Raw genomic sequence first — 15,924 nt, 5'->3', positions numbered from 1 at the left:
CCTGCCTGGAATATCATAGCAGCTGGAGGCTTCCTCCCCCTCATTTTATCTCACTAAAAAATCAGTGTTTCTTATTCCTGCATTCTTTATTACTTCATCACAAATGGGGGGATAACTGCCACGGTAGCCCAGGAGGGGTGTGGGAGTAGGGATGCAATGAGTGGAGTTGTTGCAGGGGCACCCCCTAGAATGGCATGCAGCTCATCCTACAGAAATGATCTCTGGGGCTCTGACCTGGAGCGGCTGTGCTCTCTGGTTCTCTAGTAGACTTGCTCCATAGTCTAGGCAGGACTGACTCTATTTTTAGACAAAACATAAAGAAGGGAATGACCTGGGGAGTCATTCCCATTTTTGTCCATGTGTCCCCGGCAGATCTCAGTGAGGCCAGCCAGGAGCACCCATGACAGCAGCAGATGGTACAATATGGCTGGTAACCGTTATCGCCAATTTCCAAAGCAGCAGACAGTGCAATAGGGCTGGTAACCAAATGCTGATGTGTAGCACTGCAGTACCGCACCTGTCAGCAGCATCCAGTGCACATATGGTGACAGTGAAAAAAGGTTAAACGGGCTCCATGGTTGCCCTGCTATGGCGTCGGCCAGGGCAATCCAGGGAAAAAGGGTGCGAAATGATTGTCTGCTGTTGCTTTCACGGAGGAAGGATTGAGTGATAACATTTACCCAGTATCACCCGTGACACTGTTTTTGCCCTATCATGCATTGTTATCTCAACTTAGAATTCCAATGGGTGGGGGAGACTGCGGGAACTATGGGATAGCTACCCACAGTGCAACGCTCCGGAAATTGACGTTAGCCTCGGTACATGGATGCACACCGCCGAATTAATGTGCTTAGTGTGGCCGCGTGCACTTGACTTTATACAATCTGTTTAAAAAAAACAGTTTCTGTAAAATCGGAATAATCCTGTAGTGTAGACATACGCTTATAATGAGGCCAACCAGCAGCATATTTCACTTAATGATCAAAATGGTATGGAAAGGAAAAACCTCCTTCCCGTGCTGGTAATACAAGTAGCTGAATGACAAACAACAGTGCAACATACCTGGCTAACTTGATTTAAAGCTTCTGCCAATAGTTTCTGGTTGATTCCACATAGATTTGCCACTTTCTTTTGACATTTGTGGTGCACATTCATCCCACACTCTAAAAGAAAGCAAAGGACAGTAACGTGAACTTCATGCAAAATATTGTTAAACAGTAGATCTATCAGAAAAGATTTTTTTTTATTCAATACTTTTGTTCAGAAACATTTTCATAGCTCGGATTTGAGTATGAACAAATTGCTCATTTAATTGATTATGGCCTTTAATAAAACTGCAATTCAAATTTTACCTCCCCACTACCCAACTCATTTAAAACGGAAGTTGCCAAAATCACCACAGGAACAGAGCGGTAAAGCTTTGCTGATTTGGAGTTATGCCTGTTTAATTCAGCTGTAATTTTGGCCCATTATCTTACAAACTAGAAGGAATAATTTAATTATATTTTGTCTTTCTGGCTGGAGAATTATGACGAGAGGGATTTATAGTTAACATTCAGAAAATGCATAGTCAGTTTGGGAGTATGTGCTCAGATACTATACAGTTTGACAAATATACTCAACTGCATTGCATCTGGGGGCTGCTTTCCCTACTGGTACCAAAGAGACAATTTTTCTTGCTCTTGTCTCCTCTTTAACACTGCAATAATCAAAATGCTCTTTAACGGACAGAGCCAAGTGTTGTTTTTAAGACAGCTTTTTGTGAATCGCAAGATGTCATACAAACTCAAGAACATCCACAAACAAGAGACATGGACACACTTCACCACAAATTAGTTTTTCTATGGAAAACGCCCTGGCAATTCTCTTTTCCCCATCCTCCATAAAAGCTGAGACTCAAATAGCACAGAAGCCCCTAGAGTACCTTCGCACTTTAATCCTTGTTTAACTAATCCCCAGAGAAGACTGCCGCAGTGATCACAAAAGGTGGGACTCATGTAGTTGTAAACTTTAAATCGATGAGGCATATCAATGTTGAACCGCTCCTTCTGAAACTGAAGGCATATTTACACAAATAAATCTCTCTCTCTCACACTCTAATTTAAAAATCACATTTAAAAAACATTCACAAATGATCCAACACTGAGTACTTTAAGTGTACAGTCTCTGAAGAAATTTAACATGCTGAGTTTGGGTGAAATGTGTGTCTATCAAGGGGACACTAGATGCCTACTGGCAAATTAAAATTGTTTCAGTCAAAAGTAGACTCATTGCAATGCACTAGTCTACCTCTCAGCAGAAGTATCTCTCATGTGTCACATATTTACATTTTATTATGGATGTGAAAAACATACAATCACAAAGAATATTGCCCAGCAGGATAATACAGTAGGAACAATTCACATAGCACAAAGTATGAAGTACGGGAAAATATACCGCCATTTCGTGCTTGTCCTGAAATCCCTGACCCTCATAACTCCTGAAGAGATAAGCCACACTGCAAAAACTTTAAGATCAACAAATTTGAGCTATGTTGTATTTTAAAATCTCCCCAAACCCTATCTGTTACTGCATAATTTATTCAACTCTTAAAGAATTAAATCTTAGGGGAAAAAAGGGTTCTGTCAAGGGATTGTAACTGCTCTGCCTTCTCCAGAGTTTCACCCGCTCCATCTCCATAAAATGTCTAGTATCTACAGGAGGCAGTAAACAGCCATTGTTATGCAGCAAAGTATTTCCCGAGTGGATCTTGCTGTTTCCATCAGAGTCTTGCCACATTTACAATCATGCATTCTTAAAGAAATGTTTTCATGTCTTACCATTGTGTCTCTGCTGTTGGCTGCAGTACCAGTACATCTCCCAATGATTTTATCAATACATTTCTTATGAATAGCAGCATTGCATTCTTCAAGAGAGAAATGAAAAGGAAAATAACCCATCAGTTAATGGATACAGAGGATTAGGTGTTCCTCTTTGGAAAAGTCTAATACAAAATATGCATTCTCTAAAATCTACAAGTGTTAATCCATATTTCTCAAGTGAAAGTGCCTCTCTCTGTAAGCGAGAGAGATATCTGTAGGAGATTATTGTCTCTAGTTTAGGATCATATGTCTTTATTTCTGAACCACCAGTCTCTCCTGTAGGTGATGCCACCAGCATTTGAGGGTGAGGTGTGTGTGTGGGAAAACATTACATTTGCAAATTTTGGAAACAAAAGTACTTTGGCATCGGCTGATGCTACCATACAGGATACATCAAGATCTACTTTGACTGAAAGGTACTGCTATCACTAACTACATAAGAAATGAATCAAGGGTTTCTTCTGGTTGGAAAAACTGCAATTCTTAAACTCTATTTAGAAGATTTCCCATATGTTCCAATATTTACTAAACACCAAAATGGAAATACTGGACACAATTTTTTGATGTTGTAAGTGGGTGCAGCTGTTGTCTTCAATGACGTTTCACCCATTTACACCAGCAGAGAATCGGCCCATTAACCTCATTACTCAAGGCTCAATGATGGAAGGGTCAGTCATTTGACATTGAACTACAGGGCCCTATGTCAGCACTTAACACTTTTTTATTAACATCCGTATCATTGAGAAAGTGATTATGCACTTTGTGTAATACATGTTTACACAGTATATTATTCATGTTACATATACCCATCTACAGAGTAATATTAAAAAGTTGTCATAGTTGCAAAATGCATACGGTCAACTCACGTCTACATTTGTATCCCTGCTTGTTAAGTCCCCTGAAAAAACAAACAATATGAAAAGAAAATCACAAAGGCAGAAAGTGTAGCTCTAGATATTTGTCTTGTTCAAAACAGATTTTTTAGTTGCTTTCACATGCTCAAGATTCAAGGTTTAAATCACAATATTTATGCTGATTCTATCAGTCTAGGTCCTGTTATCATAAATGTGTCTCAATGCAGCATGTCAAAGGATTCCTGCTTCTTCCTCTCTAAGAAAACATTTATCATTCCCCCAACCCTTCCATAAAAGGTTTGAACATCACTGCCTTATACCCAAGGCAATTATCAGATGATATTTCTTTGAGAAGGTTTTGCCAGTTAATGGCCAGATTTTGCTTCCACTGAAGTTGATGGAAGTTTTGCCAATTACTTCAGTGGGCTCAGGATCCATACTTAAATTATTACCATGGCATAATGTGGGAAAAATGAATGAGTTGGGCTGTTAAGTGCTACAGTACTACATAACATAATACATTGTTCTCATCCAGTGTGATACATGACATGTAACATCAAGGGCTACAGAGTATATCTGAAGCTAGTTGTTTTTTAATCATTTAACTCCCAAGAATAAACCTGAGCTTACATATACTGTTTCCTTCTTACCAGACGAAGTCTTTACAGACAGAGCAAAATGTGGGCTGTCCAAAGAAGGTAGCAATAAACTCATGATTTTTGATGTAATGGATTTTGGCTTGCTTGATAGCTCCTCTCCTATTGATAGTCACAATCCCCTCATTTTCCCTCATTGACTGCTTGCAATCTGGGGAGAAAAATAAAGAAATTGTTTTAAAGTTATACCAAGTTGTAATGACAATGAATTAATACCACCTTCCCAAAAGTTATAATTTAGTCTTATAATTTAGATATATATTTTTAATTCTCTCTCTCTCACACACACACCAACATACAGCACTATGAAATAACAAAATTATCCATATCAGGTTTTAGACCCAGACACATCATAAAAGTTACATGTAAAAGAAGGTCTATGGTCAATACTCTTTCCTTATCAATGTCAAGTTTTTTTTTTAATTAAACAGTAACCTTAAACACTTTTCCTCGTACTGAGTGCATTCAGTGGCATTTTCTTGAACAAAAACTGCTGCATAATTTAAATGAAATGAAAGTGAAATGATGTAAGCAAGCTGAACCAAAAACAGGCCATGCTGATGTTTCAAGTTAACAGAGGAAGAGAGGTGGGGGACAAATCAGGGCCCATGCAGCTTCAGAAACACATAAGAGGAAGTGAGCATCTCAGATGCTCCCAATATTCCTTCTTTTAATAAACATGATATATTTTTCAATACTTCTACAGTTGCCCCAGAAGAAAACAACCCTATGGTGCAGCTTTGTGACAAGGATCCTACACTACCTTGGTGAGGAGTATGACACAAAATTCCACGTATTTTAGCAACTTGGATCATACAGGTCTTGGAGCAACCTTATTACTAATCTTTCATTTTCATGAAGGAGATAACAGAATTCCAAGTAAAGTGATTCTCTTATTAATCCCTTCAGTGACACTTGTTCACAGTCAACTATTTTTTGTTTCAAAATGTAAAGGCAAGAAAAGATATTGGAATGGGATGGTCCTAACTGAGACATTTTAAAGTGGTTAAGAGAGGAGTCAAAAAAGACTGGAATCACTGGTATAGCAGTGCACTCAGCCGCAGAAAATGATATATTTTTTCCGCAGGGCAGGGGAGAAGGAAAAGCTGCTCAAGAATGACCCCATCTAGCCAGTTTAGGAAAAGCACAAGTCAGCTATGGAGAACTGACCGGTTGTTCAATGCATTCAGAAATGCTCATCTACTGCTCTTTGTCTGGGCTGGCTGAAAAATTTATAGTAGTGAGTGGTTGTAGTTTGGGATGTAGAGAATTCCATGGTGATGGAAGGAGGAGAAAGTCAGGCAGGAACAGACAAGGGGTAAGAACTGTATCCCTTGTAAGCATAATTATTTTTTAATACGCCTAAGGCTACGTCTACACTATGAGCTAGGTGTCTGATTCCCTAGTCAAGTAGACACACTTGTGATAGCTGTCATCTGAGCTAGCATGTTAAAAATAGTAGTGTAGCCACAGTAGCACCGGCAGTGGTGCACAGGCTAGCTGCCTGAACCCCCTGGGTACATACTCAGTATGACTAGCCCATGCCATTGCTGCTACTGCCCATGCTACCACGTCTATCCTTTGATTTTTAGTGCACTAATTCTGATGAGAGCTAGCATGAATCTGTATGAGTATGAGCACCTCTTGCTTGCAGTACAGATGTAGTCTAAGTTGATTTCAGCCCTGTGATAATACAGCACCGCAGTTGGCGGCCTGCCTTGAAGCATGCTCTCCTGGAAGTCAAAGGGTGTTTTGCCAAAGTCTTTGGTTGAAGCCAAGTTGGCCCCTCTATCAACAAATACTCAAATATTCTATGTATTAGAATAATACTATGATATTCAAAGTTACTGCATCCGACAACCTTCACATTCCCCTACTTTCCCATGGATTTCTGTTTCAGACATGCCCACTGATCTCAGTGATAGTTTTATTTTCCATTCTGAGGTATCGTTTGAACACATACTGTATGCAGCCTCTTAGTGGTGGTGATCTTAAATTTACCTTCAGCGCCATTAATGAAACTGAATTGAGGAGTAAACAGAGCTATTGGAAAATAAAATTTTACAGCCAAAATTGACAAAATAACAAATCTATGACTATTCCAGACCATGACCTATGATGATAGCATTTCTCAAACACTGGTGAAGTACATATTCCCCTTCTAGCATGACGTTGCTTTTGCCATTAGATCAGGTGGCTGTCCCCACCATACTTAAAAAGGAATCAACAAATGCCAGAACTTGGGAGAGTCGTTGTCTGGGTATACCACAATGACAGGAGACTTGTTCTGGGTTTTAATCAGGCTGCAACTTTATTATATAGCTGTCTGGGACTACCTGGCAGTGTAGTATACAGTGCAGGCAAATCCATACTTATTCAAAGCAATTCTCCGAGGCTTCCACCAGCCCCCCTTTGTTTCCATCAAGGTCCCCCAGCTGACCCATGGCTTGGACCTTACCATCCACCAGCCTTGCAAGAGGCTTAAGGAGGGCTATGAGAATGGGGGAGGGTTTGGTACTGCTGTACTGGTCATGGGAATCCGCAACCCCGCTCCCCCATTCTGTTTCTTTATCCAGTACCTCCTTTTAAGTCCTTTAGTGGGTCATTTATCTGGTCACTGGCTGCTCTCCCTATGGAGTACCTGCATTGAACATCCGCTACAAGGAGGTACCAGCCATTTGCTTGGCTGCCTTCCCCCCAATCTCAGCGGGTTCCCAGACATCCGCAAATAGCCTCTTGGCTAGCAGCTCTACTGAGGAGAAAGAACCCATTGTCCCATGTGTGATCATCAAGGGACACCAGCAGCTGCATTGTCCTTGACCTGGTACTGCAGCAACTGCCCTTAATGGAGGGCCGGATAGGTGACCCATTCTCTGGATCCTTGTATTGACAAGATTCCTTAAAAGAAAACAAAATAAACTTGTAAGCTGGAGCCAAAATAAATAAATAAATAAAAATCTGCGTTTTGCCAGCCACATGACATTCCGAGGTTGCAGAGAACCTGCAGCAAACTGGAAATGAGACAAGGTGTCTGCTATGTCATTATCCATGCCCAGCACGTGCTTAGAAGAAAAAACAGATGTTGAAATTAAGCACTGGAGAACAAATATCCTTACCAACATTCCAATCCTGTGCGATCTGGAAGTTTGGCAATTGATAACCTGTACTGCTGCCATGTTCTCGCACCAACAGCACACCAGTATATTAGACCCAAATTAATAACCATTTGTTCCTCCTCAATGATACCCCCTTAAATTGACTTAGAAAACTTTTCCACACCCACAAGTCTTACTATATCTGTGTAGTGACTCGTATATAATTGTGTGGTCTGGCTATGCCAGCCTTTGCCGCTGCCAGCCGGGCACAAAAAGCCCACCCCGGGGCAACAACCCTGCAACAAAGTTCAGCTCAAAGCCCAGGCAGGTTAATGTCGTGAAAGGGGCCTTCTGTCTTGTCCTTACTAGGGGTTTCTCCAACTATTTAGCCAGTGCCTGAAATGTGTCCAACAGGTGAAAACACTCATTTGACCCAGCTCATCCTGCGAACAAAAGTTGTGCAACATTTTACTAAATTTCTGAAAAGCTGCACAGGATTCTGAACAGCCCCTGGGCATAGTCTTGTCAAAATAAAATTGCCAGTGGTAGGCGTCTTAAACAACCACCATTATTAAATCCCAGCAAATACTATTACATGCCTGGAGCCCTTTTCTGGCTTGTTGCGGTATGAACAAACCCCTGGTGCCCTTGGTGTTATGCCCTTGAACCACAGTGTGTGATGCCACCTTATTCCAGTTTGCGTTGCTGCCCTTAATGGAACCTTCTTATGACATGCCCCCAAACATATTGGGTGCCCGCCTAATTACAGTCGTATAATTAACAAAGGCCAGGCTGCTGTCTGGGTAGGCCTGTACCATAACACTCGCCTACATGACGAGGGTAGCCTCCCAATTTTTTTCCTGTTCTAGGCTCCCTGGGCCTCTTGGGCAGTTCGCTGTTTTGCTTGCCTTGTCCATGTTTACTGTCTGTAAACACCTTTCTGTGCCATAGGGATATTACATGCACTGGGTAGGTGGAACTCCCATCGGGTAAGCTACTCTGGCAAAACCTGTACTGCAGAGCTCTGCTCCCCTAGATGCCCCCCGGGAGTGTCTACCCTGTCCCTTGCGGTTACATGCCCTGATGGCCAATGAGTTGCTGTGTGCTCCTTTCCTGTCCTGCTGCTGAAACTTCAGCCCATGCTGGGCCTACCCTGTCACCCTGTGCAGAGCCCTCACATCTAGCTGCCTGAAGCTGCTGTTGTAAATGCAAATTAGCTTGCAGCAGCTGTGTAATACCGACAGTGACCCCCACTGAAGGTGCCACCCCCAGGTGGGTCTGCCCAGGCTTCTCAAACTTCCACTCCTGGGCCCAGAGTATTTAATAACTCAATTGGCTGACTCCTGTTTCCCTTAGGTGAACTCACTGAGTGACGAGTTGAGCATGGTCCCTGCACCTGGCTGTGGCCCCTGCAACTGCCACCCTTTGCCAGGCTGGAAGGCCAGATACCACCTCTGTCGCCCATTTCCTCAATCTCTGTGTGGTTATTACACTCACCCCCGGGGATCAGCATTACCGCCGTCCCTTGTGTTCGGTGGAAGAAAACACCCTGGTTTTTTTAGGTGACCGTGTACCCTTTGAAGCATTGTAATGCTGTGGAGAAAACTGTAGAAACAACATTACTGATCATTTGCTGCACATCTTAGCTGACCACCCCATTAATGCACACAGCCTGCTTGTCTGAGTGCGTGGACACTTTCCTATGATCATTTGCCTCCCTTAGTCCATGAGGCTGCCGTGGGTTATTAAACACACCACGGGCAGTAGCAGTCCACATACTTATGAGCCCCCTTACCCCTGCTGCAATACTGTCTGTCTTGGGTTTCCTTTCAGTCGATGGGCTCCCTTGGGGCTTCCCTGCCTGTGCCAGTCCCCTTTTCAGCAAAAGTATAGGCACATGAGCTGCAAGCAGCACACAGCCATGAAACAGTTAAATTTTCCTTGCCTTCCTGCTTTCACATAGAGACTTGTCCCACCCAGGTTTCCCACCTTTATGCGCATTCCTGGGGGGCAGGGGTGAGTCATTGCTGCAAAGTTGACCACAGAGCACCTTTTGCAGCAGTTTCTGACCTTCTTCCTCTCTTCCCTCGCCTCCCAACCACAAAGCAGAGCTGTCCTTCTTTGGGAAAGCCCACTCAAATTCTGCCCCACCTTTAGTTGTGGTGCAGTCACTGTCCTGAGTTCAGGTGCTGTATCCCTGCCTAATAACTGCATTCACATCTACAACCAAGCTTGGCACGCAATCAATCAGATTTCAGGATTTAAGAGCACCCTCAACTGGTTTTCTGGTTTCACTGGAATGAGAAGAAAGAACCAGTGATCCATGAAATCTTAGAATAAAGGACAGACCCAGTTTTATAAGGTAAGGCGAGGAAGAGACAATTAACTGCGAGAAGAGATCAATGGCTGGTGCTGCTGAATGCAAATAATTTCCTGAAAAATTTGGGAGCCACTGGCTTAAAACTACTGATGTTTGATCTTAGCCCACAGGAGTACTTACTCCAGAACTCATACTCTAATATTAAATAATGATGACGATGATAATGATACACATAGTAAATCACATCTCTGCTCCAGAAACGAGATTAAGAATAATTCAGTTTTGCTGTTCCAACTTATCTTATTGAAATAGCCAACCAAAAACTAACCCCAACAGCAATTTTTCAATATTTCACTTGCAAACCATATTTTACCTCACTGCTTAATTCTGCTGAGCAAGTGGTATTTTGATATGTACAAACACCAAATCTTTGAATGCTTCAGAAAAATCACACACTGAAAAATGCGTGCAAGTACGTAGGCTGGAGAAAGGAACATAATACTAACGCTGCCGAACGTTAGTAACATTTTGAATTAGCAGATGCATAGAACAGATGTGTCCAGGGGGGTGATTTAATCAGCATTATAGTCAAAGGGGGAGAAAAGCTTTTTCTTGCATAATTGTATCCCAGCAGCCTCTCTTTTCAGGCTTACATTTTGATAATTTAGCTCAATGCAGATGGAAAACTTTTAATAAATTAAAGCTTCTCAGGTTGGGAGCTGAATGAAAATATAGCTTCAGGAAAATCTGCAAGATGTGAACCTAACAGAAGAGTTCATCATGAAAACGGGAAATAGTTCTCTTCATGCTGAAGTTACTAGAGCAATCTATTACTGTTGCACTCAATTCCTAGTCAGCTGCTGATCAGTACATGGGACAAAATCATAATATGTTTCCCCAACTTGAGGTAAAACTGACAATGTACTCCAAAGAAAAGCTAAGCTTCAGAAGTCAGTGCATACAGGTAGTGGGAAGCATAATTTAAAGCTAGAAGAACAGTCGCTGTCCTTAACCATCGCATACCCATTTTATCTTAAGAATCCTTGCACACAGTATCAATGTCAAAATCTGTATTCCAGAACAACCTGCTTCTACAAGTGACTGCCTTATTAAATGACATATCTGCACTGCTTTGGCCAAAATCAACCAATATATTGAACTATTATTGAAAAGAACATTTTCACCTCTGCTCCAGAGCAAATAGGGAACTTGGCACAGCAGCTGTTGCTGGACTGCATCTGAGAAGCTAAGACTGCTTTAAAATGATATCCAAAGTGAATTACAGTAAGATTACAGTACAGTCCATTTCAATTCTTTATATAAATGCCTTGTAGTACATATTGCCAGAAACCACTTCAAAAAGCGGAGCTATCAGAAGATGAAATGGGAAGAAAGATTTTATTTGTGAGCTGAGATTCAGATAGCAGTAATGGCTGGGAGGAGCAGGCTGAGGAAATGAGTCAGAATTCCAAAGAGTTGGGGGCAACACAAAAGCATGGGGAACTTTGCCCTTCCCTAAAGTGTGAAGTCATGGGAAGTGCAACAGAGACTGGTAGGATTTTCACAGACTAGATCCTTGTGCTGTACATGCTCAGCACAATCAGAAATAGTAACATACTAACTGCACAATCAACAATTCTGCTGTTGATGGTGTCAGAAAATCCCCCACAACAATTGTAGTTACTATCTAGATTTGTAATGAATCATTTTAGCCTCAGAACACACCATTACATTTAGCTTTTCTAGATGTTTCCTGCCTAGTAAATAATGAGAAAATATGAAAAATATATAACAAATCACTTCTTATTCAAATATCTCCATTTCTCTTCTTAAAATCCAGATCCTTTTCTCAAACTAGCTCTTTTAATACATCTAAAACCTACTCCCAGCATTTATACATTGAGACAGGGGATAAAAATCAGTCCCCAATCATGACACTGCAATCAGACCAGAAGAACTTTATCTATATGAACATACAGTTTTTATTTAAATTCTTCAGTGCCTATTCCTGCTTCTAGGTAAATCACAGTAATTGAAACCAGTAGCATTTCATACTTTTAACAATCTATAATATATTTTATTGAACTATCTAGACAATATTACTAGAACTAACCTAACCACAATGATAACAACCCTCATACCAAGAGGACGATCTCAGTCCAATCAGCCCATTTGTTTCCAAATACCCAAGGAAAAAGCTTTGCCAGAAGCTGACAAACCAATATTCACAGAGAGACAGACAGAGAGCTGAGCTCTCAAGGTATTAATTTATTCAGTACACAATATGGATTTTTTTCCCGAAAGCCTAGAAATGGGAAAGCAAATTGTGGGATTTGAAAAAAACAAAGAGCTTGCCATGAATGTTTCACAGTGGTGGATTTGTGTGGATAGGTGAAATCCAGTTTTGTGCTAAATGACTGACCAGTTAAAGGAGCACTGCCAATGTAAAAAGAACATATTGCAAACACATTTCCCCCCATGTTAGTAATGCCACCTTCAATTTAAAACTTACTAAAGTTGAAGTTCAGTGTCCCTTTAAACCTTCTATTGCATTGCTGTTGGTTTGTTTGAATGCTAACAAAACCCTCCGGGCCAAATTCAATAAAAACGTCCATCTAGAACCTTTGCGCAGCAATACAAATTTTTCCCAAACTAGATTTCTTGCCTTGCACAGGCTCGTTTAGCTCAGAGAAAGCAGTTCTTCAGCCTGGCCCTACACTCTGCATTCATGCTACAGACACACATGCTACACACATACAAATGAATTACCTGTACAAAACTACTTTAAAAGGGAAAACTTTCCAGAATTCTACATTTTAATAAAATAATAAATCTAATTATACATCTGCTACCCTGGATTATTTTAAATTTTTCTTTGTTTACTATGTTTGTTGCTAAAAATATATTTTGTTCACATTTACTTTTTCATCATCACGTATATTCTTGTTCTATGTATTTTAATGTTCTATGTATTTTATTGTATCTTTATCAACTTGTTTGTTCTGAAAGTACTTGTGGATTTGGCTTTGATGACATATTTTAGGTTTCAATACCAATAAAATTCTGCATTTGTTTACTAACATGAGCAGTAGCCTCTTGATAGTGATCTTGCATAGAACATTCAGTCTAAATCTACACCAGCCCTAGGCAGTTATGCTAAAACCTTTTATATGAGTAACTAATCAAAAGCTCTTTTTCCCACAGAACCTTTTAACAGGGCTTATATACATTTAGACGTTTCTGTACTTCCATTGCAAGGGTAACTGAATGAGTTAGTTGTAATAGCTGTTTTCTTAGACTGCCAGGGCACCTTGCCCTATAGATGACACATTCTTTGTGTGCGTGTGTGTTGTAAGTAAGTGTTGTAAACTGCACACCATGAATTGAGCTGACATCCCATTGCTTTGACTCAGATACTGCAGCATAGTATTATGGGAATACTGCACTTCTATCTACGTTTGAGTGTGATCTAAAGGTCCTGGTCTTTGGTGAAAGTTAATGATGCTGAAGCTTTCTTAGAAAAAAGACAAAGTAAGGACACCAGTGTTTTAGCAAACTGCCTTTTAAACAAGGGGCAGAGGGACAGATTAGAATGGACAAATCTGCAGTCCATGTATTGAACACCACAGCCAGCACAAGTTTTTAACACCCAAATGGTAGGGGATCACACTGAGTAAAGGAGTAAATAGACAACTTACTTTTCATTTAAAAAATTACAGCTAATGCTCATTCTTGAGAGGTGCTACTAGTCTTTTTTCTCATCATGCTATGTCCTACCCACCAGCTTAGCAGCTTAGGACTTGATTCTCACCATTAGAGTTAACAGAAGTTTTTCCATGGACTTGAATGGGAGCAGGATGAAATCCCTAAATCCCACTGCCACCAAGCTGCTATTCTCCTCTGTCTGACATACCACCTACACCAGCTGCAAGGCAAACTCAGGATTTCCAGCTGTGATGCTTTGCATGTGAATAATGGTTGAATGGCAAGAGGCAACTCTGTTGAAATATTAAAGTTTTCACCTTCCCACTCCACCCACCTATTGCCACAGCAAGGCACTATTAGGTAGGAAGTGAGGAGAATTCGAAGGGTGAAATCCTGACCCCATTGATCTCAAAGGGAGTTTTGCCACTGACTTCAATGGAGCCAAGACTTCACCCTAAATGTTTTCATAGAGTTAACATGTCTGCACAGAAATGCTTGATAGTTTTTGCTCTCTGTAAACAGAGGAATGCTATTTTAAAGCACAAGGAGAACCAGTCCATCCTAATATCTGAAAATACATTATCCACCTCCTGTGCATTGGCAAAACTAAATTCAGTTCCCTCTGTCTTGTGGTTTATGGCACTTGGCTGATAATGTATATTGCTGGCTTATTATCTACAGTGTAATTTGTGGCTATGACAGAATAAAATAAATTTAATATTTGATTTGATTTTCAAAAAATCTCACCTTTCAGAGGTATGATTTTCAGGAAGTCCATTTATGTTCACGTATATAAACCATCAATTTACTTGAGGGCGAGAACTGAAAGTTCAGTTTAGTACGAGACAGATCATAATATACTGAATACAGCATCTCTTAGAGATATTATTCTCCCCCCCGTTCACAGATAAATTTGCTCTCCCTCTCATCTTACAAATTATAGGGCCATCTTCTGACTTTTAATTTATCATCATTATGGGGTTTATTATTATTTTTAAAAGGAGACAAGAATGCCAAACATGCTTTGTGTACCACAGAGATTGCACTGTATTGTAATTTAGCCCTACCCAACATGCAGATGGTGTTAGCAGAACACCTCTAAATCTGTCTCTTAGTATGAAAAATAATAAGCTAAATTATATCCCCCCCTCTTAAAATCTCATGTTCAGTTACTCAACACTCCCCACACAACATGTAGAGAAGATGCATTACATTTAAAGCAGTGTACACACATCTTTGAGCAATTCATATTCCCTCCTCCCAACAGGACCAACTAATTTGCTGGCAGTAACTTGTGAAGCATTTGCCTTCTGATATAACTTATAACTCTGAAAAGAAAAATAATTCACTAACCCCTTCTCCTAGAAGCTGAAGTGATCAGCATGGCAATTCAAAGTCCAGAAACAAACAAAACAAAACAAATAAAAAAAGATACTCCAACTGCTTCCAAGCTGCTCTCACACACAGTGAGGCTCAGTCTTAAACCATGCACTGTGACGCTGGGTTTTCTTACTGGATAAGGTCATTAACTACATTTGAATAAACAAGGTCAAGCAAGGCACAAAATGTATTGCATCTGCACACTATTAAGCTGCAGCTGCTTTTCAGGAGCATCACTTCATTTCCTATTATACAATATGAGCGTTGGGGAGAAAGTACATAACATTATAGATTGTGAGGGGGTCACATGCCTTACTCCCCATTCCCATTTTCTGTTGAATGAAAAAAAAGTCACCTGAGTCCTATCCACAATATTCTCTCTTTAAAAGAAAGGTAATATGGAAGGCAAGAAGAAACTCTCAGGATGGGACCATTTGGGGGCCGTGGCTTCAGGTACCTGAAAGTCAGGGCTCTGTAGCCACTGTTTTAAAGAGTCGTTGAGAAAGGAACTTCAAGGACTGGGAAGAAGACCTTTCTGTCTCCAAATTATCTAGCAGGCTTCCTGTCAGACCCTAACCTGCAACAAAGGAACAGGAGTTAAGTGCTACTGCTATATCTCAAGGCAGCCTTTTTTACTTACCATTTTAATAGCAATTTATTCCAAAGAAACTATTCTGTAATAATATATTTGATTTAACAATATTAAACACTGTGACGTTACACCCCATATTCTTTATGGAAATATGCTTATGATATGAATATGGCATAACAGAGATATGTTATGCAAGATGGATCTTGTAAGGTATCATCAGAAAGGTTATAATTTACTGACTGTGATTATCCAATTTGTATGCATGTATCATTTCTGTATCTAAAGTTAGGAATATTGACTGTGTAACAATTACAACCGTGTGTGTATTTGGGAGACACCCACCAAACAACAGGTCATCAGCCTTGATGGGCCATTAGGAAGAAACAAAAAGACTTTGAAGATACTAATCTCTCTCCTTCCTCCTAGTTGTGCCACTACTAGGTCAGGTGGTCCTGTCACCT

The 15,924-nt window shown here is 40.6% G+C and overlaps 1 protein-coding gene across 5 annotated transcripts in view; it reads right to left on the bottom strand.

The window, feature by feature from the left end:
- PRKCD (protein kinase C delta) overlaps positions 1–15,924 on the bottom strand; it is a 135,498-nt gene that overhangs the window by 18,739 nt on the left and 100,835 nt on the right. For all 5 annotated transcript variants that reach the window (XM_030570367.1, XM_030570366.1, XM_030570370.1 and 2 more), the window contains exons 5-9: positions 4,366–4,522; positions 3,728–3,759; positions 2,820–2,905; positions 1,925–2,054; positions 1,063–1,163 (exon numbers count right to left, since the gene is read on the bottom strand). In XM_030570367.1, coding sequence (XP_030426227.1) covers positions 1,063–1,163; positions 1,925–2,054; positions 2,820–2,905; positions 3,728–3,759; positions 4,366–4,522 — 506 coding nt within the window. The remainder of the gene's footprint in view (positions 1–1,062; positions 1,164–1,924; positions 2,055–2,819; positions 2,906–3,727; positions 3,760–4,365; positions 4,523–15,924) is intronic.

The sequence above is a fragment of the Gopherus evgoodei genome, chromosome 7 (genome assembly GCF_007399415.2).
Source record: "Gopherus evgoodei ecotype Sinaloan lineage chromosome 7, rGopEvg1_v1.p, whole genome shotgun sequence".
Taxonomy (NCBI): Eukaryota; Metazoa; Chordata; order Testudines; family Testudinidae; genus Gopherus; species Gopherus evgoodei.
The sequence above is the reverse complement of the archived record's forward strand: the minus strand, read 5'-3'. Positions and strand labels throughout refer to the sequence as shown.